Genomic DNA, 26,121 nt, shown 5'->3' on the forward strand with positions numbered 1-26,121 from the left:
TAAAAGGATCCCCAAGGAACTCTTTATTTCACAAGAATTTTTCGTTTATTCCCATGATATTTTTGTATTATAATTCTTCTTTTGGGATTCCTGGAGAGGTATCTCTAAATGTTCAATAATAATTCTGAACCTAAGGAGGTGACATACACAAGAACAGGCTAATTTAAAGGAAGAGAAGATATCAGCCAGTAGAGTGGACAAATATTATCAAGAATATACATCTGATTTGCTTACCACTACAACCATTTCTAGAGCATTCCACCAGAGTTCTGACAACTTTCAAGAAAGCACTGAAAGGCTTTCTTATGAGGTAAAAGCATAGGGACTCACGAGGCACCTCAAAAAATAATTTCTTTAGCAATTTCCCCTGCATACATGGATCTCTCTTCCAAGCACCGTTCCTGAAGCTTTTCCTGGACTGCTGTATTTCTAACATACTCATCCAAGCATTACTGGGGGAGAATTTCCTTTAAATTAATGAATAAAAGGCTCCTGGGTTTCCACTGACATTTATTTCCACTGTCGTGGCCTTTATTCTTCCCAGCTGCCATTTACAATTGCAGTATTCCTCTGCCTTCGAGTGTAAACTCTGATGATATTAGATAGAGTAGATTCAATTTATAATGCTAGAGTAGGAGACATAACTCATATCTGGTTTATAGGGTCATTGCATTATATCAGACCTGCACTGTACTGGGTCAACCACCCTGATGAATATCATTTAACCCTGGTGTAGCTGCATTGATGTTACAATGACTCTTTATATCATGGAGTTCTGCTTACGAAATTCTCAATTATTACTATTGTACTGACAGCTAATATTTAATGAGCAAATATTATGGATAAAAAGAAGGCTAGGATAATACTGTAACGTGCATTATATTATTAATTCTCATAGCAACCCTCTGGGATCAATAGTTATCCCCATGTTACAGAGAACAATGAGACTTAGACTATGCAATTTGTCTGAAGCTATACAGCTTTTAAGTGGCAAAGCAGAGGTTCAAGCAAGGTCTTTACTTAACTACAGAGCCCAGGAGCATAAGAATTTCACTATATTACTCTAAATACTACCTGGCAGCACATACCAGCTATTGTATGGACGTGAAGGTGCTTGTGATGTCCATGCATCAGCCTAGATCTCAGGAAACCCAGACACAAGGTGTGGCTCAGCAGCCCACCGTGTGGTTTATGGGTAAATTCCTGTAACCTCCTCAATCTCAAGCTCATCATGTTTAAAATGAGGCCATTGAACTGGCTTACCCCTAAAGTTACTTTAACACTCAAGTTTCTGGATTCTATGATCAATAAACTGTGCACTGCCATTTTCAAATTATGGGAATGTGGGTAGTTTCTAAGTTAATATACTTATCTATAAAATAAAGATAATGCTAGCATCTATCCATTCACGTGAGATAATCCACGTAGAGCATTTAACACAATGCTGGAACGTAGACAGTGCTCATATGTATTAGCTTATCTTCATCAGTATCATCATAACCATGTTAATAGTTATTATAAAATATCACACTTTGTAAAATACAGTTATGCATCACATGACAAGGATACAGTCTGAGAAATGCGTCATTAGGAAATTTCGTCACTGTGCGAACATCATAGAGTGTGCTTACACAAACCTCGATGGTATAGCCTACTACACACCTAGCTTTGTGGTACTAATCATATGGGACCACTGTCATGTATGCAGTCTGTCATTGATTGAAACATTGTTATGTGGCACATGACCATACCCATAAAGTATTAATATTAGTAGTAGCAAAGTATTAATTGTATACATTTACAACTGATCTTGACACTCACATGTATCATGACACTACCTGAGAGGACTGAAAACAATCATCAGGGGACACATCAGTAAGGCCCAAAAAGGGCCAACTGACCAATAGATGGTAGCTATGTGCTAAGAAAAATCTCATTCCATATTTATTGCATCCTGATCATACCATGGTGAGGAGATTAAGAAGCAATAAAGGAAACCCACTGGTCATAACAGATTAATGTCCCAGCCAGCAGACTGCCAGGACCCTCTAGTTCCTTGACATTTGATGGAGTAGTTCATTTAACTTGTCCTAAAAACCAGAAATTTTTCCAAATCACTTCACTGTCTAACCATTCATAATGAGATTAAAGTATATGTGGTGAGGAGGAAGATGGAGAGATTCTTGCCGGACTAAAGGCAATAATTTCCCCAAAAAACAAATTAAAAACTTTTCCCCCAAATCTCTTAAGCTACAACTCACAGTATATATACATATGTACTTTTAATCAATGTCCCTAGTTTTGATTGAAATGGCTTCATTTTGCAGGTAGCTCTCTCCAACACAGCCATGATGGGTGGCTCTGGAGGCAAACAAACATTGCGTATCTTCCCGAAGGAAGTATTTCACAGATGGTTTACCAGGAGGCCACCTTTTCAGCTCGAATGGAAAAACCGATGATAATCCGGAAGGCAGGATAGCATTGCAATCAATGGAGTCAGGGAGATATGAGTCTGATTCCATTCAACTTTAAATTCCATAAGAGCAAAAATGGAATATTTTCTTAACCCACTCCTATATCTTCAGTGCCCTAACAGTGCTTGATGCATGGAAGGCACTAAATAACTATTCGTGGGAAGAATAAACAAGTGGATGGATCTCTAAAAACTGTGTGACTCCAAATAAGTTACTTAATTTTATTCTCTCCAAGTTTGATTTTACTCATCTCTAAATAATCCTCACCTTTCAGGCTTAGTGAAAATGGTAAAAGAGATGATGTATGTAAGAAGGCATTGAATATCCACTCAATAAACCACTGTTATTGTGGTAATGTGGTCTCATAGACCATCAAGGCATCGTTGTCTGCATGAAAAACAAGTACATCACTTTATCCCCTGGAAAGATCTGTACAAATGCCTTGATGTCCTCTGATAATTTTCAGAATAACGATTAGGTTCACGATGGAAGCAAATTATCGCTGTTTGTTCATGGGATTCGGTGCGTGTCAAATCCCCATGTGATTCTGGTCAGCAGCCCTTCTAGACATGAAACTTTCTCATAGACTGGTAGTGGTAACACATATTGGTACAGCCTTTCTGGAAAATATCATGACTGCGCATTTGAAGAGCCTTAAAATGATTTAAACACTTTGGCCTTGTGATTCTCCTTCTGGGAATAGTTGTAAAGAAAGAACTACAGGTGTAGTCACAGACATATGCACTAGAATATTAATTACATCATTATTCTTGTGTAGTCTCCAAATGCTATAATCCCTTTAATATCCAACAATATGGTAAATTCAATGGACACATTACTATGCAGCCATCAAAAAGCGTGAGATAGAAAATGTTCAGGATATTTTGTAAAGTTAAAAAATAAGATGCAATGCTCTATTCTTGTATTATTCCAATTTTATTTGCACGGTATATTAATATATGCTTAGATGAATGACCTAAGCAGTCTTACAGTAGTAAAATTATGATTTTTATTTACTATAATTTTTTTCTATAGACAACATATTTTCACAGAATAATCATTTGTTAATAATCAGACAAAACGTCTTTGGAAAATATAACATAGAAACCATAAGGGCTTGTAGAAGGTTATAGTAACTTCTCAAAGTAAAAAGGTGAGTGAGGCTTTCTTCACTTTCCTGAAAGCAGGGAATGCTACTGCTTCTTGGATCCTTCTTAGAGTGAAGAAAACCTGATAAGCAAATTCCTACTTAGATGTTCAGGCCTTGCTGGACGTGGTCAACAGAAAATATCATCCTTTGAAAATGAGTCCAAGGGAAATGAAAAGAACTTACACTGTTAAATGTTTTGATGACGGTCATAGTAAAGTTTTGGTGGGAGAACTACTTCAGAGCACAGACGTTTGGAGTATATTTCAAATAAGCCTCTGAGACAGACACTGCTAAACGTTCACCAAATCTGTGTTCTAGCCTTCCTCCTGGGCACACGAGACTTCTCTTGTTGTTTGGGGTAGACATATTAAGTGATTTATAGGCAACAAAATGAGAGTGGAAATAGTGGGTACCACTTCAAGACCTGTTCCATAAACACCTCCCATGCACACTCCTCAATCATCCTTTTCTCCTTCTGGATGAGATAATCACAGAGACCTCAGAAGCCACATGAAGACGGCCAAGGTTTCATTAGCCTCTGTCCATCAATGACTCTGAGGAGAGCCATCAACTGATTTGTACACCCACCCAAATCTGTTGGATGAGCAAATTCCTTTTAATTTGTTATATATTTGGGGGCCTCTTTATTACAGCAGCAAGAGTTAACCTGACTAATACAGTCACCTTGTTTATGGTCTATGCTTAGCTGTTCACATGAGCTCATCAGATTCATTCTCAATAGAGAGGTGGTTATACCATTGTTGTGCAAGAACCAGTCCACAAAAGATGTGAGGAAAAGATAGAGAAGAGGCCATTTGTACCATTTTGTCAATCAGTAGAATCCTATACAACTTGACTAATTTTTTTCACCTTAAGGTAGTAAAATGCATTGGTTTCCCATGCGAATGTTTAGAATAAATAAAAAAATCACTGCTGTCTGGATTGATAGTTTTATCATTTTTGACATTTTTTAATCTTTTTTCTTCTATTTGTATGTAGGCCTCGTGAGGGAAAGACCTTTGACTTGTTTATTGCTCCTGCCCCAGTTCCTAGAAAAATTCCTAGAGTAATAACCACGCAAGATGTATTGGTTGAAGATGTAAATTAATGTAATGAATGTGAAATGGATAAAGACAAATTCACCTGGTGAGACTTACCACCCTAAAACTTGAACAGGAGCTTTCAGCTAGCAGAGAAAGGATTTCATCTGACATAGACATGCAATTAAACATAAAACAAATACACATGAGACAGTCGATTTCTATGTTCTATTTCACCTTAGGAGATATATCTATCATACACATCTAGATACCAAAGGCAGATGACAAGTTTGCTGCACACAGATGTCCCTTCACGTCTTATCTTCATCCCTTGCTGGCATCATTTTAACTCCAAGGCAAGTTTCCAGCTCTGACCTTGCACAAATTCACCCCCTGATGGCAGCGAGCCATGTAGTTGTTCTCTTCTTACCATCCCAAGCAGATGGCTCAGAGTTAAATAGCCAATAAATCACAATTTCCATGCAAGAAAGGGCCCAACTACAAAGTGTTTGTTTGTTCTTAAAATTGGTTCTGTTGCTGCCAAATAATAGTCATTTAGCTAAAACTTTGGAGTAATTAGCTATATATGTGTCATCTTTTGTTCTTTTTTGGAATTGTATATATGTCATTTGTTTGTATATTAGTCAGGATTCTCCAGAGAAACAGGATCAATACACAGAAAGAGATTTACTTTAAGTATTTAGCTTACGGTATTGTAGAGGCTTAGTCAGTCCAAAATCTAATAGTGGAGGCAGACAGGATGGAGACTCAGGAAGAAGTTGCAGTTCAAGACCAAAGGCAGTCTGCTGCAGAACCGGGAAGAGCCGATGTTGGAGATCATGCCCAAAGACCATGCTGGAGAATTCCGTTTTCCTCAGGGAAGGTCATCGTTTTGTTCTACTCAAGTCTTCAACTGATTAGATTAGGCCCACCCACATTATGGAGGGCAATCTGCTTTACTCAAAGTCCACTGATTTAAATGTAAATCTCATCCAAAAACAACCTCACAGAAATACCCAGAATAATATTTAACCAAACACTTGGGCATCATGGGTCAGACAAGTTGACGTATAAAATTAACCATCACAGTTTGCTTTCTCTTTTTTTTTGGCTCATTTGTTTTTGTTTGTCTTTTCTTTGTTCTAATCCTTTTAGATCCTTGGGATCATTATTTCCACAGACCTTACCTGATCCAAAACCTTGTGATGACGTGGAAAGTTCCAAGCCCATATGCCAGCTCTCCCACTGGCCAGCTGGGTAACAGGTCACTTTACCGCAGAACCTCCAGTTCTGCTTCAGTGAACAGAGATACCTAAGTCATAGGTTCATTATAACAATCAAATGGGAGAAACATACATTGACAAGCTCTGTAAACTCAACATCATATTGAAACTATTAATTTCAATTTTGTTTATGTATCAGAGGTCCTACCTTTCAAATCAACAATGAGAAAATAGAAAATTCCTTATGTGAAGCACATTACAGTTGTGAGTAACTGGCTTATCAGAATAAAGAAAGATCAAATTAACAAGTCAAATTTTTGAGTGGACAATGATTTTAAGGGTTAAAAGAAGCTTTACAGACCACAACAGATGATTGTTGAAGATCCCAGGAATAGTGTCAAATTTAAAATACACAGAGTATTCATGTCTAAAGTCAGGGAAGTTAGCATACCCCTGATTCTCCCTCCGTGAATTCTGGGCGTGTGCCAGGTGGTGCGGGGCTGCTGTGACAACTGGAGCAAGGAGCTCAGGTGAGACGGGACTGTTGATGAGAAGCTACTCAAAAGGACTGGACAGAGCTTATTACTTTCCCACCCTCGATGTCCAATTAACATCCCACATGTGATCGGATGTCGGATTGTTACGTGATTGTCAGCCTCCACTGCTCCAGGAGTCTCTACACCTCAGATTCCTGACCAGACTGTGCTTGTAACTCCAAAGCGCGGACGAAGTTTCTCCCTCACCTCAGTCGAAGGTCGATTTGCTTAGTCCTCATCTTTGGCACCGAGGCAGACTTCTCCTCACATGTTAGATTTCAGTTCCTTTTACAGAAAATACCCAATCCACTCTCAGCAGGGTAGCCTTGCCCTCTAGTCTGCCAGGTCAGTAGCCCAACATTAGTGGAGTTCCCAAGGCAGTATCCATCCGCCTTAAATAACTTCACCCATAGGACAAAGGTGGGAATTCGTTACATTCAGGCCTGTTTCTTTTCACACCCTCCTCTTCAGAAATTCAAAGAATCTTGGGGTCCTGTCTCATTCAAGGTCTCTTGTTACAAACCATGTTATTGTGGACTACTGAACAACCTGTTAACAGAAATTAAGAACTAGTCCTGCTTGAAATTTCTTAGACCACCTTAGACCCAAATGGAGCACGCCATTTTCTTACTGAACTAAAGATTATGTGCTTCCAGCAAATCTCCAGAGAACAAAGCCCCAAGATCCAGCAAACCATATCGTCAGCATCTTGCAACGTCCTTGCTGTATGAAAAACAACGTAATTTCTTCTTACCTTGTTGATAATAAATATGTGTTCTTGAAAGTGGCGGTGTGTTTTTGAATGTGCCAGACCAACTTTGATACTTATACTATGCAAAGATTTTTATATCTGCAATTTTTTCTTCATTCAGTGAGAACTGGAACAAAGAGAAGCTTATAGTGTGCTTTTATTCTCTTTGTAATAGTGGATGGGTGGTTAACTTCTTTGGTGCAGCTTTGCAAAATAGTTTGTTTCAAAATGAGAAAAAAATCATCTGTATGAACACTTTGCTTATATTGCTTTTCTACCACTTTCTCTAGGAATGCCCCAGTGGTGTTGTTAATGAAGAAACCTTCAAAGAGATTTACTCGCAGTTCTTTCCACAGGGAGGTAAGTACAAATGTGGACTTGTTAACATACTCTCAGAGTTAGAATTATGCTTGCAATCTTGAGTTTGGTTTAATCTTTCACAACATGACTCTACATTTTTTAATCTTTGTGTAAAAGAATTAATACACAGCATGCAAGCGCACATGATTTTCAGTACATCATAAAAGTGAACTACTTACAAACTATCAAACATCCAATAGTTCACTCTTCAGTTTAATACAACAGGTAATATTACTGTGTGTCTTGTACTATAGTTCTCGGATGCACAATGCCTTCTGACTAAGATGACTTCGTTCTGGATATGCCACAAAGTTCTTTCACATACCTTAGAGGTCTCATTTGACTCTCCTAACTCTCAAAATTAGGACAAATGTAATTATCCTCAATTTTCAGATGTGAAATCTGGGGCTTGGAGAAGTTAAATGGTTTACTCTGGGTCACACATCCACTAAGCAGCAGATCTGGGTTAGAACCTAGATTTTTCTGGAGCCTCACCTAGTGTTCTTTCTGCTGTTTCTCTCTCTTTCATTAACTCTTTACTATCACCCTTCTCCCCACATCCAAGAAAATTAATACCCTTCTAGATATTATTTTAATTGGAAAGAAAACAAGGAGAGCATAATGATAATACATACATGTTAGAGATGAGTGAAGAGAGATATTTGCCACTGGACCTTACAGTCCCTCTTTCAACCACCCGATAGGATGCTCAGTTCAGACTTGTCATACAGCCTACGGGATGCCCAGCTATGTAGTAGGTGCTGATAACATTAGAGAAATAAGGTGTGATACCCGCCCAAAAGAATGTTGTAGTATGGTGTAGCAAAAGGACAATGTCAACATCAAGTGTAAGTGTGAAGATAGAGGTTAAAAAAATAGTATTATGAGAGCACAATGTTATTGCAATTAGACTAGCAAAGGACAGGGGGGGAAAAAAAAGGAGGTGATCCGGATAAATTGAACCCGAGCTGATGTAGCATTCATGAGGCGCCTAATATGTGCTTGGCCCTGGCATGCATTACCCCTCACCTTCCAACAACCCCAGCTATGACTCTCCCTTTTTAATAAGTGAGGAAACTAAGGTGCAGAGAAGTCCATCCATTTCCTTGCCATCATCTTTTTTACTGCTTTCTGCTTAAAGGAGCTGCCATCATCTCACGCCAAAATAAAGACAATAGTCTCTGACCTAGTCTCTCTGATCCTGATCCTCTTCCTTGCTCTCCCACCATAGTCTATCCTCAACAGGAGCCAGAGTAATCCTGTTAAAATGTAAGCCAGACAATGTCACTGCTCTGCTCAAAACCTTCCATTCTATCAGAGCATAAGCCACAACCTATATAGTGGCTGATGAGTTGTGGTCGCTAGTCTCCAGTTCCCTTTCTGACTCATCCTTTACCATTCTCCCCTTCGACTCCCTACATTCCAGCCACCCTGGCTTCCTTGCCATTCCTCCAATACACCAGTGATGTTGCTGCTTCAGGGCCTTTGAATTTGCTCTTCCCTTTTGCTGGAATTCTCTTCTAAATATCCATCTGTATATCTCATCACCTCTGCCTTTATTCCAATGCCACCTTCTCAGTGAGGCTTTCCCTGGCCTCCCTATCTTAAAGCACAACCCCTTAAACATTCCTCATGACCCTTCTCTGCTTTTTCCTTCTCTTGAGCACTTAAGAGCACCTAATCATATATATTTTACCTCTTTTTGTTGTTGTTCGTTGTCTCTTTCCTCACTAGAATGTCATCTCCAAGGGAACAGAGGTCTTTGTCTGTTTCGTTCACTGCTGTATCCACAGGTCTTGAAATAGTGATGACAAATAGTCACACTCGATAAATACTTACTGCATAAATGCATGAGTACATGAATGGGTGAACATCATCCACCTCATAACGGTGGCTATACCAGTACGATGGAATAATATTTCTAAAAGGCATTCTGAATGTATACAACACTTAAATGTCAGTTGTTTCACATAAAAATTAGATTCTCTTTTGACTTTCAATCCATTTGGTTTTAGATATTTCAGTGGATTGAAGACAATTTTGTGCATGGATTATCAAAATAGAAATTTTTCTTTAAAATAGGCTTTTAAAAGAATTAAATTAGAATTCTGAGAAAACACAGGGTGACGTATTATTACACAAACTTGAATATGTTGTTGGTGATGACACCCTCTCTACCCCATCTCATCACTAACAGCCCACAGACAGGCATTGGTCATAGGGCCTAAGGCCAGGATTGTAATGGACTCATTCTCTGCATCAATAAAGAATTTGGAATACCACTTGATTAACTTATATATTTCTAAATTATTAAGAATCATGGAATTTTTAAATAAAAGTCATGTTTACTATATATCTAAGTGTCTGCCAACATAGTGATAGCTATTAATATCAAAGCATCTGGCCAAGCAGAAATCTTTATTTTTTTTTATTGCAAATGAAAGTTACTAGATGCTACAAATTGGATACAGCTCCACATTAAAATTTTATCTTTATTTGAAAAATAACATTTCAGCATTAAAGAACATCTAGTTAAGCACAATGCTTTGCAAAGGATCCTTGTTACAAAATCTAAAGGGATTTGAGGAAAAATCACTCTTGCACTCAAAAATTCTTTGATTATTCATGTTAATTGAATGCATAAATCTAAAAGTACCAGGCATTACTGAAGGAAATGAAATATTTTAAAGAATGATGACTTACAATTTAAAACATTAATATGGTGCATGCAAATTATATCTTGCAGTGCTGCTAGAAATGGGAAAATGTCCCAAGGAAGAATGTAATCTCTGATGACAGGCAAATTCACGTTATGGCCATCCTCACACTTCTCTGGCATCATTTATTTAGGTTGGTGGTCTGAAAGCAACAGGTTTCTCTCATCATGAGCAGTAATAATGATGGATCCATGAATCACAACATCCCACCATTTCTTCCAGGACAATGCTTTGTCTTTTCTACAGAATCTCCTGCAATTTGTATCGTGTCAGACTCTTAGTTTTCTCTACCACTTAGCAAGATGGTTTACCAAGCACAACTTGTTTGGTGTTCTATATGTCAGCACAACTGGACGAAACAAAATCTTCTTGTTTGTAGGGGATCAAGTATGCCCTCTATAAAACAAGCCGAAAGGAAATGGCTGCTAGGCGCTGTTACCTGTATCTTGCAGCAATAGTTTTTCAACTCCACAAACAGTGGAAGCTTTAGCGTGGAAGCTGTTAGCTCACAAAGCATTTTAAAAGCTCATGAAAATTGCAGTTTTCTGGGCTACTCCTGGTCATGTTGGAATTTTGCACTTACTTTTTGACTACACCAAGCACCTGATAAACAGCTATTGAAAGAATGTACGAATGAATTCCAGTCAGAAGACTCTAAGTCATTAAACATTCATCGAGCAGCTGCCGAGTGCAAGGCGCTTAGACGGCTTCTATGGACATAAAGTTTTTTTTTTTTACTTTAAAATAACTCCACCCACTGAATATCCTTCTTGTCCTAGGGCAATAGTTTTAAGAATTTTCAGGGTGATTTGTGGAGGACTTATTGAACAGAAACCACTATTCAAGTATCTAAGCCTGCCATACTATAGTAACAGTACCATGAATTGTATATTCAAATGCATTCAACTAATTCCATCCCTTGTGCTTAAATTCAGGCAAGATTAGGTATTTAAGGTGGGAAGAAAGAAATCAACCAGACTGATTTCAATCCACAGACCTGGCACATGATAATCAAGTGCATTTGTTCAAATACTCTGAAATGTACATGTATCGATAGCTTTTTTCAGTCAAGGGTTTAGTTGGTATCATCATTGTGGTCTGGAAATAATTGGGTTAACAATGTTGGACTAAGCTGAGAGTCCTGGGTTTGTGGATGGACTCTGCCACCACCAAGGCATGTGACTCAAATGGTTTATTTCTCTTGGCCTCAGGTTTTTCCTCTGCAAAATGTGGAACAGCATTTTCATAACATTTATAAAATGTGGCACGAAGGCATTCCCAGTCTTCTTCCTATTCTAAGATCCTTTATTTTCAAGAGTTGCTGTTGGAATGTCTTAATTTCATTACAGACTCTACCATTAACTAGGTGACCTTGCTAAGTCACTAAAAGTACCTACACCTGTCTTCCATCTTTGTTAAACGTTGATAAACAGTTGACATCCAAGATCTCTTCTGTCCTAAGACTCCATACATTTTGTCCCCCAACTGTAAAACTTTAACATTTAATTTTAAACTTCACAAGTGAAATAATAAGAAACTGAGGCAATCTTGGCATATCAACTTTAGTAACTATTTTTGTTATATATGAGCAAATTTAGTCAAAGAAGACCATCATGTCTTGTGGGAAGAAGAGAGACAATGGCTATCTTTTGAGCCCCAAACTGTACTGAATTCTAGAATCCAGCATATCAGTTATTCATCCTTTTAACAGATATTTATTTTGTTAAACAAATGTTATTTTGTTGAAAAGAAAACAGTCAGATGAAAGCAGACCATAAAAGCTTCTGTGGACAGTTTCCCTTTTCTTCATGTATCCACCTCTGTTCCCAGCCAGACACTTCCAGTGCCTTAGCTCCTTCCTCTCACCTGAGGCTAGTAGCATCACTCCTCTCCTTTAAAAGCTTTCAGTCTCCAAATGTCTACCAGAAGAAACCCAAACTCTATCAGAAACCTCAATGCCTTTTACGACACAATTCTACCAGTCTTCATTGAGCATGAAGTTGCATCATATTAGAGCTCCAGTCACTTAGACACACAATGGAGATTTCACAAAAAATAGGAACTTTTTTGGGTGAAAATGTATTACATCTGTAAAAAAGTTGATCACATTTCTATAAGGTGGTTGAAATAAGAGTGGATTGTCTATGAAAGAATAATAATAATAGCTATTGTTTTATTGAACATTAATATGTGCCTATGACTGATCCAAGCATTTTGCATATGGCATCTTGTTTAATCTTTTCATGATGGTTCCGTGAAGTACATACTGGTTATTGTTATCATTTTGTAGATGAGGAAACTGAGTTACAGAGAGGTTAAGCAACTTTCCCCAGATCGTGCAGTTAATATTTGTTAGAGCCGAGATTCAAATTCTGGCAGTCCGACTCCGCTATGCTATGGACAACCACTCTCTGCACAGTATGTCTAGGCTGGAAAACTAGCTTAACTTCCAGGAGAATTGCCAAGGTACATTTAGAGGCACAAGAAGTCCTCTGTACCACATAAGGGCAAGCCTTGAGAGTGTATGTCCCATGTGTCAAGTTTTAAAGCTAGAGCAACCCCATTTGAGAAGAATGGTAATTATTGTATGCTCATGTTATCTTGTTTTTTAAATTTTAAAAAATTGCCAAGATGGTCTGTTCTGAGCCATTATTCATAGTGAATTCTGCTTGCTAAGGTAAAAACATTTACCCTGATTGTATTAATAGGGTAGCAAGAGACCTGCTTAATGAAGGTGTTTATAAAATATGCAAACTCTCTTATTTTTCTCCCCTGAAAATAAGTTTAGCATACCACCTGTCAACTCACATTTCCATAGGGCAATAAATAGTTCAAGAAAGTCTGTTTGAAAGTACTGTTGAGAGCAAAGTAACTTTATAAATAAAAATAGGCTTCCAATTCTTTATAAGGGAACTTCCCAACAATCACACTAAGTTGATTACAATTAAACCCCTGGTCCCATATTTCAAAAATATATCTTCCTACAACCCATCAATGCTAGACAGACATCCACTCCAGATATAATTGTTTGACATATTATTTATACCCAATTGTGGTGCCTGTTTAATTCGTCAAAAACAGTATTAATAATTTACATATTTAAAAACAAGAGGTTTCTCATATCATATTTAAAGGTAAAAGGTGAAAGAAAATGCACCACCATTTTGAGAAACTGAGGATACGGTCTACCTTGTGAAATATCTGGTCTTCTATAGAGTTTACCACTGGGGTGAAGCATGCAGGAAAAACAATCTATAAGTAGGCCATGGTCACTTGAGAGCTGGGAGAAAAGTTGTTTGACCTCTGACCTCCTTTATTTGGGGAAGACGATTCTCTATTCCTGCTACTATGACTTAGTTTCTTGACAGCCTTAAAAAGCAATTCATAAAGTAAAAGGAGAATAGAAGTTTTGTTAAATCCCAATAAAAATAAAGGTTAAAAGTTATTAAATAGAAATATATGAGATTTTAAACAGAAGACAAAAGGTTAGAGCCAATAAGCTGAAAGCTTGCAAATTTTTTAATATAAAAAAAGGTTAAGATAAAAGGCTAAAACCCATGAGATGAAACATTTAAAATAATCAAGTAAATTTGATCAAGGGTCAAGCACAGAAGCACTTAAAAATGAAAACCGTGCACTCAGAAAAGAAAACAATGAGAAAAAATGTATATTTTTCAGAGGAAAAGACAAAGCTCAGAGATTAAGGTGACAAAGGAGAAATAGCAGAAGAGGAAGGAAGGAAAAAATTAGAGGAAAAATCCTACAAGCAGCAAACTACGAGGCAATGGTGGATTTCAGTGTTATTAGCCGGCCTCATGAGCGTTGGGGACAAAGCGCCATCTAAAACAACCTACAGTCACCCAAAGCCTCAAATCCCACCCCAGACCTCAGCAGAGCAGGAGCTCCCTGCTGCATGTAACTGGGAACCTTTAGGACCACACAATCCCCTTCCAACATGCCACAGAAACTTCCCAAGTCACCACTGTTCCCAATTCATCAGGCAACTTTCCTGCTGTGGCGGCTAGCCTGGTCTTTCAGTGAGAAAGACTTGAGTTGTGTCCCATTCTACTCCTTATTAACTGTGTGACTTTGGGTAAGTTTCTCAGCCTCTCTGAGTCCCACTATCCTTATCTGAGTTGTAAAAATGACAAATGAACTAACAATAACAACACTAACAATAGCAATTGATCTCTGTCTCATTATTATTATTTTCATTATTTTACTTCTAGAGATGGTCCCTGTCAAGCACCAAGCTGTTTCCAGATGCATCTCACTTAATCCTCACACCCATTTATGGTATCATTAGTCGTCCCAGTGTCAATAACATCACCCAAGTCTCCTATGTTCAGAACATTTCCAGCCAGAAACTTACAGAATATCTATCATCAATGGCCTCTATGTAGGTAGCTCACTCCTCTGAATCTCAAATTACAAACCTCTGCTGAGAGCAGGTGACAGCTGGGAAGAAAGCACAAGTTCAAGGAGATAGAGCAAACCTCCTGAATGAAGGGAGGCCTGGGCGTGCTGCACAAGTCTTATGTAGGATATGGAAACACTGACTTAATGATATTTCCTTTTCACGTTTCAGACTCTACAACATACGCACATTTTCTGTTCAACGCGTTTGATACAGACCACAATGGAGCTGTGAGCTTTGAGGTAAGTCCTAGACTTGCTTTAACATGATTTGACTTCAGACCCACTGAAAGGGATTTAGTCTTTTTAGTGGGAAAATTTGAGTTTGGTAGTTTGGTAATTTTTGTTTTTTTGCTTTTTGAGCCCTTTATTCTCCTTTTTCCTATTATTACGGTAAGAACACTCAACATGAGATCTACCCACTTACCAAACTTTTGAATGTATAATGCACTATTGTTGACTGTGGATACGATGTTGTACAGCAGCTCTCTAGAGCTTATCCATCCTGCTTAACTGAAACTCAATGCCGATTGATTAGTAGCTCCTCACTCCCCCTCCCCCAGGCCCTGGCACCACCATTCTACTCACTGATTCTCTGAATTTGACTATTTTAGGTATTTCATTTAAGTGGAATCATACAGTATTTGTCTTTCTATGATGGCTTATTTCACTTAGCATAATGTCCTCAGGTTCCTCCATGTTGTCACACACTGTAGAGTTTCCTTTTGTTCTAAAGATCAGTAGTACTCACTTGTATGTATACACCACATTTCTTTATCCAGTCCTCCTTCCACGAACATTTAGGTTGTTTCCACATCTTGGCGATTGTGAATAGAGCTGCAACACAGGAGTGCTATTATCTCTTTGAGATCTTGATTTCAATTCTTTTGGATAAACATCCAGAAGTAGGATTGCTGGATCTTCTGGTAGTTCTATTTTTAATTTTTTGAAGAAGCGCGATACTATTTTCCATAGTGACTGTGCCATTTTGCATTCCCGCAAACAGTGTACAAGTGTTCCAATTTCTCTATACCCTCATCAGGACTTGTTATCTTTCATTTATTTTTGATAACAGACATCCTGATAGGTGTGAGGTGATCTCTTATTGTACTTTTGATTTGCATTTCCCTCATGATTAGTGACATTGAGCATTTTTTTAATACCTGTTAGCCATTTGTATATCTTCTTTGGAGAAAAGTCTGTTCAAGTCCTCAGCCCATTTTTTAACTAGGTTATTAGTTATTTTTTACTACTGAGTTGCAGGAGTTTCTTATGTATTTGGAAATTAACCCCATATTGGATATATGGTTTCCAAACATTTTCTCCCTTTCCACTGGTTACCTTTTCACTCTGTTGATAGTTGCATTTGCTGCACAGACACTTTTTGGTTTGATGTAATCTCACTTGTTTATTTATTTATTTTTTTTATTGTCTGTACTATTGGTGCCATATCCACGAAATCATTCCCAAGACCGACATCATGAAGCTTTTCCTCTACGTTTACTTCTAGGAATTTTATGGTTTCAGATCTTCCATTTAAGTCTTTAATCCATTTTGAATTGATAACTGTGTATAGTGTAAGGTACGGATCCAGTTTTATCCTTTTTCATGTGGATATCCAGTTTTTCTAACACTGTTTGTTGGAGAGACTATCCTTTCCCCATTGTGTGTTCTTGGCAGCCTTGTCAAAGATCAGCTGACCGTATACTCATAGATATATTTCTGAGTTCCTTATTATGTTCCATTCGTCTGTATGTCTATCTTTATACTGTTTTGATTACTATGCCTTTGTAATATGTTTTGAAATCAGGAAGTGTGATACCTCCAGCTTTATTCTTTTTTCTCAGGATTGATTTGGATATTTGTGATCTTTTGTGGTTCCACATGAATTGTAGAATTGTTTTTCCTATTTCTGTGAAAAATGCCGTTGGGATTGTGATAGGGATTGCATTGAGTCTAAGGATAGCTTTGGGCAGTATGGACGTTTTAGTCGTATTAAGCCTTGCAGCCTACGAACTTTCTATTTGTTTGTGTCACCTTTAATTTCTTTTATCAGTGCTTTGTAGTTTTTGGTATACAAGTCTCTCACCTCCTTAGTTAAGTTTATTCCTAAGTATTTTATTGTATTGTTTTTGGTGCTACTGTAAATAGGATTATTTTCCTAATTTCCTTTTCAGATAGTTCACTGTTGATATATAGAAACTCAACTGATTTTTGTATGTTGATTTTGTATCTTACAACTTTACTGAATTTGTTTATTTGTTTCTAGCAGTTTTTCGATGGAATCTTTAGGATTTTCTATGTATATATAAGATCACGCCATTTGATTTCTTTTTCTTGCCTAATTTCTCTGGCTAAGACTTCCAGTACTATGTTGAACTGAAGTGGCAAAAGTGGGCATCCTTGTATTCTTCCTGTTTTAGAGGGAAAGCTTTCAGTTTTTCACCATTGAGCCTGATGTTAGCTGTGGGCTTTTCATATATGGCCTTTATTATGTGGAGGTACTTTCCTTCTATTCTTAGTTTGTCAATAGTTTTTAATGATGAAGGCATGTTGAACTTTGTCAATTGCTTTTTCTACATCTTTTGAGATGATCGTGTGATTTTTATCCTTTATTCTGTTAATGTGGTAGATCATGTTAATTGATTTTCATATGTTGAATCATCTTTGCATTCCAGGGATAAATCCCACTTGGTCATGCGTGTGATCCTTTTAATACGCTGTTGGTTGTTGCTAGTATTTTATCGAGGATTTTTGTGTCTATATTTATCAGGAATATTGGCCAGTAGGTTTTTTTCTTGTGATGCTTCTTTCTGGCTTTGCTACCAGGGTCATGCTGGCCTCATAAATGAGTTTGGAAGTAGTCCTTCCTCCTCAATTTTTTGGAAGATTTTGAAAATGATTTGTGTTAGTCCTTTAAATGTTTGTCAGAATTCACCAGTGATGCCATCTGGTCCAGGACTTTTCTTTGGTGGTAAGTTATTGATTACTGATTCAATCTCCTAGTTATAAATTTATTCAGACTTTGTAATTCTTCACGATTCAGTCTTGGTAAGTTGTATGTTCCTAGGAATTTATTCATTTTTTTCCAGGCTTTCCAGTCTGTTGGAGTAGAATTGTTCATAGCAGTCACTTATAATTCTTTTTATTTCTGTGACGTCAGTTGTAATGTCTCCTCTTTCATTTCTAATTTATTTATTTGAATCTTCTCTCTTTTTTTCTTAGTCTAGCTATGGTTTTGTCAACTTTGTTTATCTTTTCAAAAAACAAACTCTCGGTTTCATTGATTGTTTCTACTGTTTTTCTGTTCTCCATTTCATTTATTTTTACTCTAATCTTTGTTATTTCCTTCTTTCTGCTAATTTTGAGCTTAGTTTATTCGTTTTCTACCTCCTTGAGATGTAAAGGTATGTTGTTTATTTGAGATATTTCTTCCTTTTTAATGTAGGTGTTTATCACTATAAACTTCTCTCTTAGTTCTGCTTGATAGTTTTTGAGAGGGGGAAAAAGCCCAAGACTTTCTTTCCCTCATTGTTTTGTCAAGAAGCCACTCTTCTCTTTCAAAAGAAGTGCAATTGCAACACACATTTAGTTTTCTTTCTAGTACTTTATATCTGTTCGCACAGGAAAAGCACATTTCTCTAACTGCAGCACCACAATCCCAGAAAGGAAATAATTCAGCCAACATTTACTGACATCTGCTGTGGGCCACGCTGTGGTTGGCCTTGGAAATACAAAGCTGTTACAGTCAGAGCCCTGCTCTCAAAGAGTCAGTAAGTGGAGGAAAAAGAAAGAAATTAATTACAACAAAATGCTGTATTCACAAGCCTGACAGTTTTACAAGGAAATCTCTCTTCAAATTATGTACTTTGAGTGATTTGTACAGAAAACATGCAATTTTGCTCATGAAATACTAAATATAAGCATCTTTAAATTAAATATGTCCTGGATGTTCACATAGCTAAATATATATAATGTCTTATTATATATATTTATATATTTATTTTATATATTTGTATGTATACTGTATATTATTCTATATTAAAAAGTATTATTTTATATTTATTATATATGTTTTATTAATTTTATATATATATATTTAGCTATGTGACTATCCAGGACATATTTCATCCTACTGATTCTTATGTATAGCATTTCAGGAACAAAATTCCATGATATATATATTATATATATAGTAATGTCATTTATATGGTGCAGAGCATGACATAGATAGTAATATATTTAAATCTAAATGTTGGGAAAATAAAACAAACATTAACTCTGATCAGCTATGAAGACTGTTGCCTTTTATTTTTGTTAGGAAAACTATGGGTAAAATGCATAATGTCTATTTTTGTTAAGCAAACTACATTCTAAATGGTTTTCCTTGGTCTCTAGGGAATAGAATTATTCCTTATTTTACTTTGTAATTAATTCTGGTTTCTCTGTTCAATATACGTGCAATATTGTGATTTTTAATAAGAAATATATATTTGGTCTTGGTCTCCAGTTTCAGGGAGAGTTCCTAAAACACTTGGTTGTAAGCGATGAGAGGGATAAAGGCATCATTTGTTGGGTTAAGGAGGTGACTTTTGGACTCCCCCTAAGGATGGGGACTGGTTGCCAGGAGAATTTTAGAGGATTGGAACGTTCAGTCCTACCCCTGACCTCTGGGAAAGGGAGAGGGGCTGGAGGTCGAATCAGTCGCCAGTGACCAATGATTTAGTTGATCATGCCTCGGTAATGAAGCCTCCATAAAAACCCAAAAGGACAGAGTTCGGAGAGCTTCTGGGTTGGTGAACACATGGAGATTTGGGGAGAGTGGGGTGCTGGGAGAGGGCATGGAAGTTCTATACCCTTTCCCCATACCTTGCCCTATGCATCCCTTCCATTTGGCTGTTCCTGGGTTATATTTTTTTATAATAAACAAGTAATCTAGTAAGTAAAGTGTTTCTCTGAGTTCTGTGAGCTGCTCTAGCAAAGTAATCGAACCCAAGAGGGGTTTGTTGAAACCTCCAATCTGTAGCCCTTCGGTCAGAAGCACAGGTGACAACCTGGACTTGCCTTTGGTGTCTGAAGTAGGGCAAGCGCTATGTTGTAGGACTGAGCCCTTAACCCGTGGGACCTGACTCCATCTCCTGGTGGATAGTGTCAGAATTGAATTAAATTGTAGGACACCCAGCTAGTGTCAGAGATTGCTTGGTGCTGTGGGGAAATCCCTCCCACACATGGGAATTGGGTGCAGAATCGTTAATATGTGTAATGGAAACAAGTTTATTTGAGGTGTATGCTTTTTGGAAGTAGGGGAGGGTGCATCTTACACATGAGGAGAAATTTCAGTGAGTGCCATGACAAAGGAAAACAGAAGATGGAATAGGACCAACAAGGAAAGATTCCGGTAGGGCTATATCAGGGAAGCCTGCCTGTGGACTCTATAAACTAGGTCTGAAGGACAAGCAGGAACTGGTCAAGGGAATAAGGGCTCAGGATGGGAAGCAGTGGGGAGTGAGGCAGAGCAGAGTAACTTGGGCATGGGAATGAAGAGCATGCATCTGGAAATCACCCAGAAGTTCCTATACAAAAAGGGAGAGCCTTCAGAGAAGGCTGGGGAAGGAGGCAGAGGCCAGTGTGACAAGTGTGAGGCCCTATGCTGAGGAGGCTGGACTGCCTTGCAGGCGGTGCGGTGAGGAGTCCTTGGGGGATTTTCAGCAAGGAAGTTAAGGTACCAGGGCGATGTTCCTAGAAACGAGAAGTGCAAGTAGCCCCTCCTCATTCCAGGAGTCCAGACAGGAGCTGATGAAAGCCTGCGCTGCAGCTGAGGCATTGAACATTAGAAGGAAGAGAGGAGTTCAAGAGATATTAAAACTAAATTGGCAGAATTATATTTCAACAAACCTTGTCATGTTTAGGAGGGGGAAAGTTCATTTATGCATGACCAGCTACCTGGAAGCAAGGTTTTCGTGGAGTCAGGATGAAAAAATAAAGGTGTAGCCTTCTAAGCTGTCATTCAGTCACAGACCCAGTGACCCCCCCTCACACACGAGGTGCCCATGCAGACGGAGTGCTGTTGAAATGAAGATCTGGGCCAGGAACCTTAGCAGGTCATCTCACAGAACTTAGCCAAGAGCTATCACTGAGCAGACAAGAGTAGAAGCCTGCGGTGGCTGAGTAGAAGGTGTGGACTGAGAAGCCTGCAGGGGTCAAGGCCAGGGCAGTAGAGTGTATCCCGGAATCCCGATGTGGCCACAGCAGTTAGTGAGGGAACGGGGCACGTGTGACAGGGTCAAAGTACCAGACCCCCATAAGGTTTCTTCTGCTGATAGCAGCTTATGATCGCCCCCTGATAATATCGTGCTAGTGTTTGCTGCGCTTTACCAACAAGAGGAATTCCAGCACAGCCCTCGTTTAGCTATAATATGGGAGTAAAGGTTCCAGTTCACCTAGTAAAAATTTTCACAACTGCTTTGCAGACGATGAGTAATGCAAAAACTGCTAGTGATTTCATTACATGAAATTACTTATGTAGCAGAAATGTACCATCAGTTACCTATAACACATGGTATCTAATTTCACATGTAAATTTAGTCCAGTGTTAATGACAGGGGTCATGCATAACGTTATTATAATATTTATGTAAAATTCTGGTTATTGTGATGAATGGTGATTATAATTTTGGAAATTAGTTGTAATGGCTATATATTATAAGCATTTTGGTAAAATGGGTTTCCTTTAAAGGCAAACTAATGGCTAAATTAATAAATGTTAAATCAAAATAAAATTGAAACCTAAGCTATTGAGGTTATTTTCTAAATTGATTAGCTACTTCGAAAATCTCTAGAAAACAGAAGCGATTAGGCAGTGAGCATATTTTGTGTAGCAGTAGCATCCTGGGAGGCACAGCGGAGATTATTCTGATTTTACGATAAAGGGAAATGGAAGTTTTCCGCTAAATTTGCTTAAACTGGAAGGGCAGAGTGAATAAAACAGGAGGGGCCCTGGATCGAGATATGACTGGATCCCATTTCCACTTTGTCATCCAGTGTCTGTGGGACCCTGGGCTGGGTAGTTAAATCCTCTGGGCCTTAGTGTTCATGTCTGTAAAACATCAGCAAGCAAAGCTACTTCACAGGGTGATGAAAGAGTGAAAAAGTAATAATGGCGGTAAAGGGCTTGGCTCAGTGCCTGGTGCCAACATATTCGATATTTACGAGATGTCAGCCACAGCAGTTACTATGTGGGAGATGTTTCTAACAAAGCCAATTAATCATGATCTTGGTCATATTATTAAGCAGTGATCTCATGCCATTGAACATATTCAAGCAAAGGCTGAATGACTGCTCTGTCCATGATGCTATGAAAGATAGTTCTGTGTCTAATTATATAATAAGCACTTATTACATGTCAGTCACTATACTGTTTAAAAATAATATTATCAATTGGTAATAGCTACACAAAATAATGCTAACTGACCCTTGTTTAGCACTCATTATGAGTCAGACACTGTGCTGAGTGGATTACGTATACTAATTTATTTCATCTTCAGGGGTACTGCTATTATCTCCTTTTTAGTAAATGAGAAAAGGGCATCCCTGAGAAGTTAAGCAACTGCCCAAGTTCACACAGCTAGAAAGCAGGAGAGCCAGGATTCAAACTCAGGCAATCTGGCCCTAGAATGCCTCTCTCAGCAACTGTGCTATCCTGCCTGTGAGGTGTACATAGATCCCCAGTCCCTCATCTGAAATCCTCTGAGCCAGTTGAGTTTTGTCGTTGAGAGTCTTGCAGATTTCAGAAAAGTAATGCTGTGCACATGCTCTATATTTAATGTCTCCGGCGGGGTCTGCAGCATGCTAAAATTAAATGTGTAATATTTGTGCAGCAAAAATACGATAAATGACAACGGTGGCAGAGCTGCTACTGATCACCAATGTCCCTGTGCTCCACCTTGTGAGCACGTGACTAGGCATATTCCCAGCCTCTCCCGCAGTTAAGTGGAGACATGACTGAGGTTTTATCAGTGGGGTGTGGGATGAGGTGACCATGGCTCCCGCCTCTCTCTTCCCATCTGCGGAGACTGTGAGCTCACATACTTCAGTTGGCCTTGCAACGAAGTGGAAGGAGCCTGGATCTCTGAATGACTGCATGGAGCAGAGCCCCCTCCCAAAGTATTTCATTGTATTTGAGTGACAAATAGGCTTAAATTGTGCTAAGCCACTAAGACTTGGAAGTAGTGATATAGCTGTTATAATGTCCTCTTATTAATGTGATAGATAAGATAAATGATAGATAATACATAGATGGTAGATCAGATAGATATAGAGATGGATGATAGATTGATAGGTATTAGAAATAGTTTCATGTCAGTTCACTTCAGGTTTTGGCACAAATGAGTTTTGGCACCAAAATTTACCTCTTCTCTCTGTCTTCACAATAAAGATTTTTTTGCTTTTTAGTTTACCAGAAATATTTTGGAAGGAGGTGATGAACTGCAGATAAAAAGTAAAGGACTTGGGGACCCTGCTGGTGGCACAGCTGTTAAGTTCACTCCTTCCACTTTGGTGGCCCAGAGTTTGCCGGTTCAGATCCCGGGTGCAAACGTATGCACTACTTATCAAGCCATGCTGGGGCAGGCATCCCCAGCATGATGGAAGCAGAGGAAGATGGTTACGAATGTTAGCTTGGGGCCAGTCTTCCTCAGCGAAAAGAGGAGGATTGGCACAGATGTTAACTCACGGCTGATCGTCCCCCACAAAAAATAAATAAATGAAAATAAGGGACTTGTATTACTATTCACTTGTTAGAGATGAGGAAACCAAAACTTAGAGATTAAGTGACTTGTCCAGAGTCATTCAATAAATGGCAGGACCAGGATTGAACTCTAGCTCTACTCAAGTCTCTTAAACCTATGGTTTTAACCAATGCTCAGCAAACTTTTCTGTAAAGGGCCCAATTATAAATATTTTCTATTTTGCAGGCCATACAGTCTCTGTTGTACTTACTCAGTTCTGCTGTTTTAGCACAAAAGCGACTGTAAGCAAATTCTAAATAAATGAGTATAGCTGTGTTCCAATAAAACTTCATTTAGAAAAATAGATAGTGGCTCATGTTAGACCTCTGAGCCATAATTGTCCCCCTGCCCCATGGAGGGGGAGGCTGAGCCACGATGTTCGCTAGATGATGTCTCAGATGACATTCTATGATTTGATTACCAAGAATCAACATCAACTTTTACAACTGCCACACAGTAATCCATCCCATTCACAAAAATCACTGATTATTGACACAATTCTTGGCTGTACTATCAACCCTGAACCTTTGCCACCATTTCAAGTTATCTTCTCTCCGACATTACCACCATCAGGCGATGCACGCCTCTGAGCATGCCCCGAATGGTCAGTTTACTTGAATTATTGAGGCTGACTTGCGATGTGTTTTTCGTCTGGAATAGCTATACTTGCTTACCTCAGGTAATGGATGACGACATCAGGGCTAGCACAATTCAGGGCTTCAAGAAAACTCCATTCACTGACAATCCAATTCATACAGAATAAATGTGAGCGGCATCCCCTGGAGACATGACAAACCTATAAAGTAATCTCTTTGTCATTCTCACTGATGAAATAAAATGTTTTTCTCCCCAAATATGAGTTATGATTATGGGAAAAACTCCTTTCTAGGATGAGTCATTTTGTCAAATTAAATAGCTCTTTTCTTTTAAGATGTCAGCCATCAGGGGGAATTATTTAGGCAATGTTACCAATAGGTATAAAATTCCATTTTATCAGGGTTATTAGTCATTAAGTTTTATCCTTCTTATATCCCTCAGCGCACACACACACACACCCCTATACATCCTGTACACATAATTCTGTTCTTCCTGTCTAGTGATCATTCTAGGGAGCTTCGCTCTATTGATGTAAAGTAAAAGGTTGCTTAGATATCTTTTCATTTCATTCATTTATTTAACAAGTATTTATTGAAGACTACTACATGCCACACATTCTTCAAGGTACTAGGGATACAACAGTGAAGAAAAGATACATTTTTATCCTCATGGAGCTTATGTTCTCTCATTTTCATGACTAATTTCTGCAGAATCCAGCTGTTCTCACCAAGAGGGTTCTTTAGTCTGAGCCCCATCCATACATTTCTATTGATTCCCAAGGAATGTGGCCATGCTGCATGTGTCCAAGATTTTGCTTGTCACCCTGTCATTCTGGCCTGCTCCTTCTCTGTAATCTTGCCATGGAGTATCCAGCTCCTTCTGCCACTTCCTGTGGTCCCCAGGGCATGTCCTTTGAATACCCCATAGTGCGTGCTGCAATGTTTAATGAAACTTGAAGTAGAAGAAGATTATTACAAGATAGACAAGAGAAAAGCACACAATAAAGATCTCTATCTGCTCCTACAGTCTGAAGGTCATGTCCTTCTTTTGTTAAATTCTTTCTTTTTTCTTTTTCTTTTTGCTGAGGGAGATTCACCCTGAGCTAACATCCACTGCCAATCTTCCTCTCTTTTTCCTTTTCATGTGAGCCACCACCACAGCATGGCCACTAACAGATGAATGGTGTAGGTGTATGCCCAGGATCTGAACCTGGGCTACCAAAGTGGAGTGCACCGAACTGAACCAACAGGCCACTGGCATTAGCCCTTTAATTCGTTTTTTACATAAACTTTTTATTTTAGACGAGTTTTATATTTTCAGAAAAATTGCAAAGGTAGTACAAGAGTCCCCACACAATTCACACCCAGTTTTCTCTATTATTATCATTGTGTATTAATATGATAAACTTGTTGTAATTGATGAACTAATATCGATACACTATTTAACATAAGTCCATGCTTTTTTCAGATTTCTTTAGTTTTTACCTAATGTCTGGGATTTTTCTTTCTTACATAATTTCTGTTCCAAGATCCTATATAGGATACTATATTGTATTTATTCATCATGTCCTTTTAGGTTCCTCTTCGTTGTGACAGTTTTTCAAACTTTCCTTATTTCGATGGCCTTGACAGTTTTGAGGAGTACTGGTCAGGTGTTTTGTGGCATGTCCCTCTGTTGGGATTTGTCTGAAGTTTTTTCTTATGATTAGACTGTGGATATGTGTTTTGGCGGAAGACCACAGAAGGTGCCATTTTTTATCACATAACATTAGTGGAACATACCATCAACATGATTTATGACTTGACATTGACCTCAGTCACCTGGTTGAAGTAGTGTCAGCCATTTCTCCACTGTAAAGTTACTCTTCTTTCCCTCTTTCCAAACTGTACCCTGTGGAAGGAAGTTATGCACAGACCACACTTAAGGATTGAGAATCATTCTCCACTGTTTTGAGGGTGGAGTAGCTACATAATTTATTTGGAATTCTTCTGCATGGGAGATTTGTCTCCTCCTCTCCATTTATGAATTTCTTCAATCAGTTCTTTATGTCAGTATGGACTAATGGATATTTA

The 26,121-nt window shown here is 38.4% G+C and overlaps 1 protein-coding gene across 1 annotated transcript in view; it reads left to right on the forward strand.

Moving 5' to 3' along the window:
* The window catches only part of KCNIP4 (potassium voltage-gated channel interacting protein 4), a 222,089-nt gene that overhangs the window by 182,078 nt on the left and 13,890 nt on the right, over positions 1-26,121 (forward strand). Inside the window, exons 3-4 of the mRNA XM_046656979.1 lie at positions 7,465-7,534; positions 14,840-14,910. Coding sequence (XP_046512935.1) covers positions 7,465-7,534; positions 14,840-14,910 — 141 coding nt within the window. The remainder of the gene's footprint in view (positions 1-7,464; positions 7,535-14,839; positions 14,911-26,121) is intronic.

This window comes from Equus quagga, chromosome 3, assembly GCF_021613505.1.
Source record: "Equus quagga isolate Etosha38 chromosome 3, UCLA_HA_Equagga_1.0, whole genome shotgun sequence".
Classification (NCBI taxonomy): Eukaryota; Metazoa; Chordata; class Mammalia; order Perissodactyla; family Equidae; genus Equus; species Equus quagga.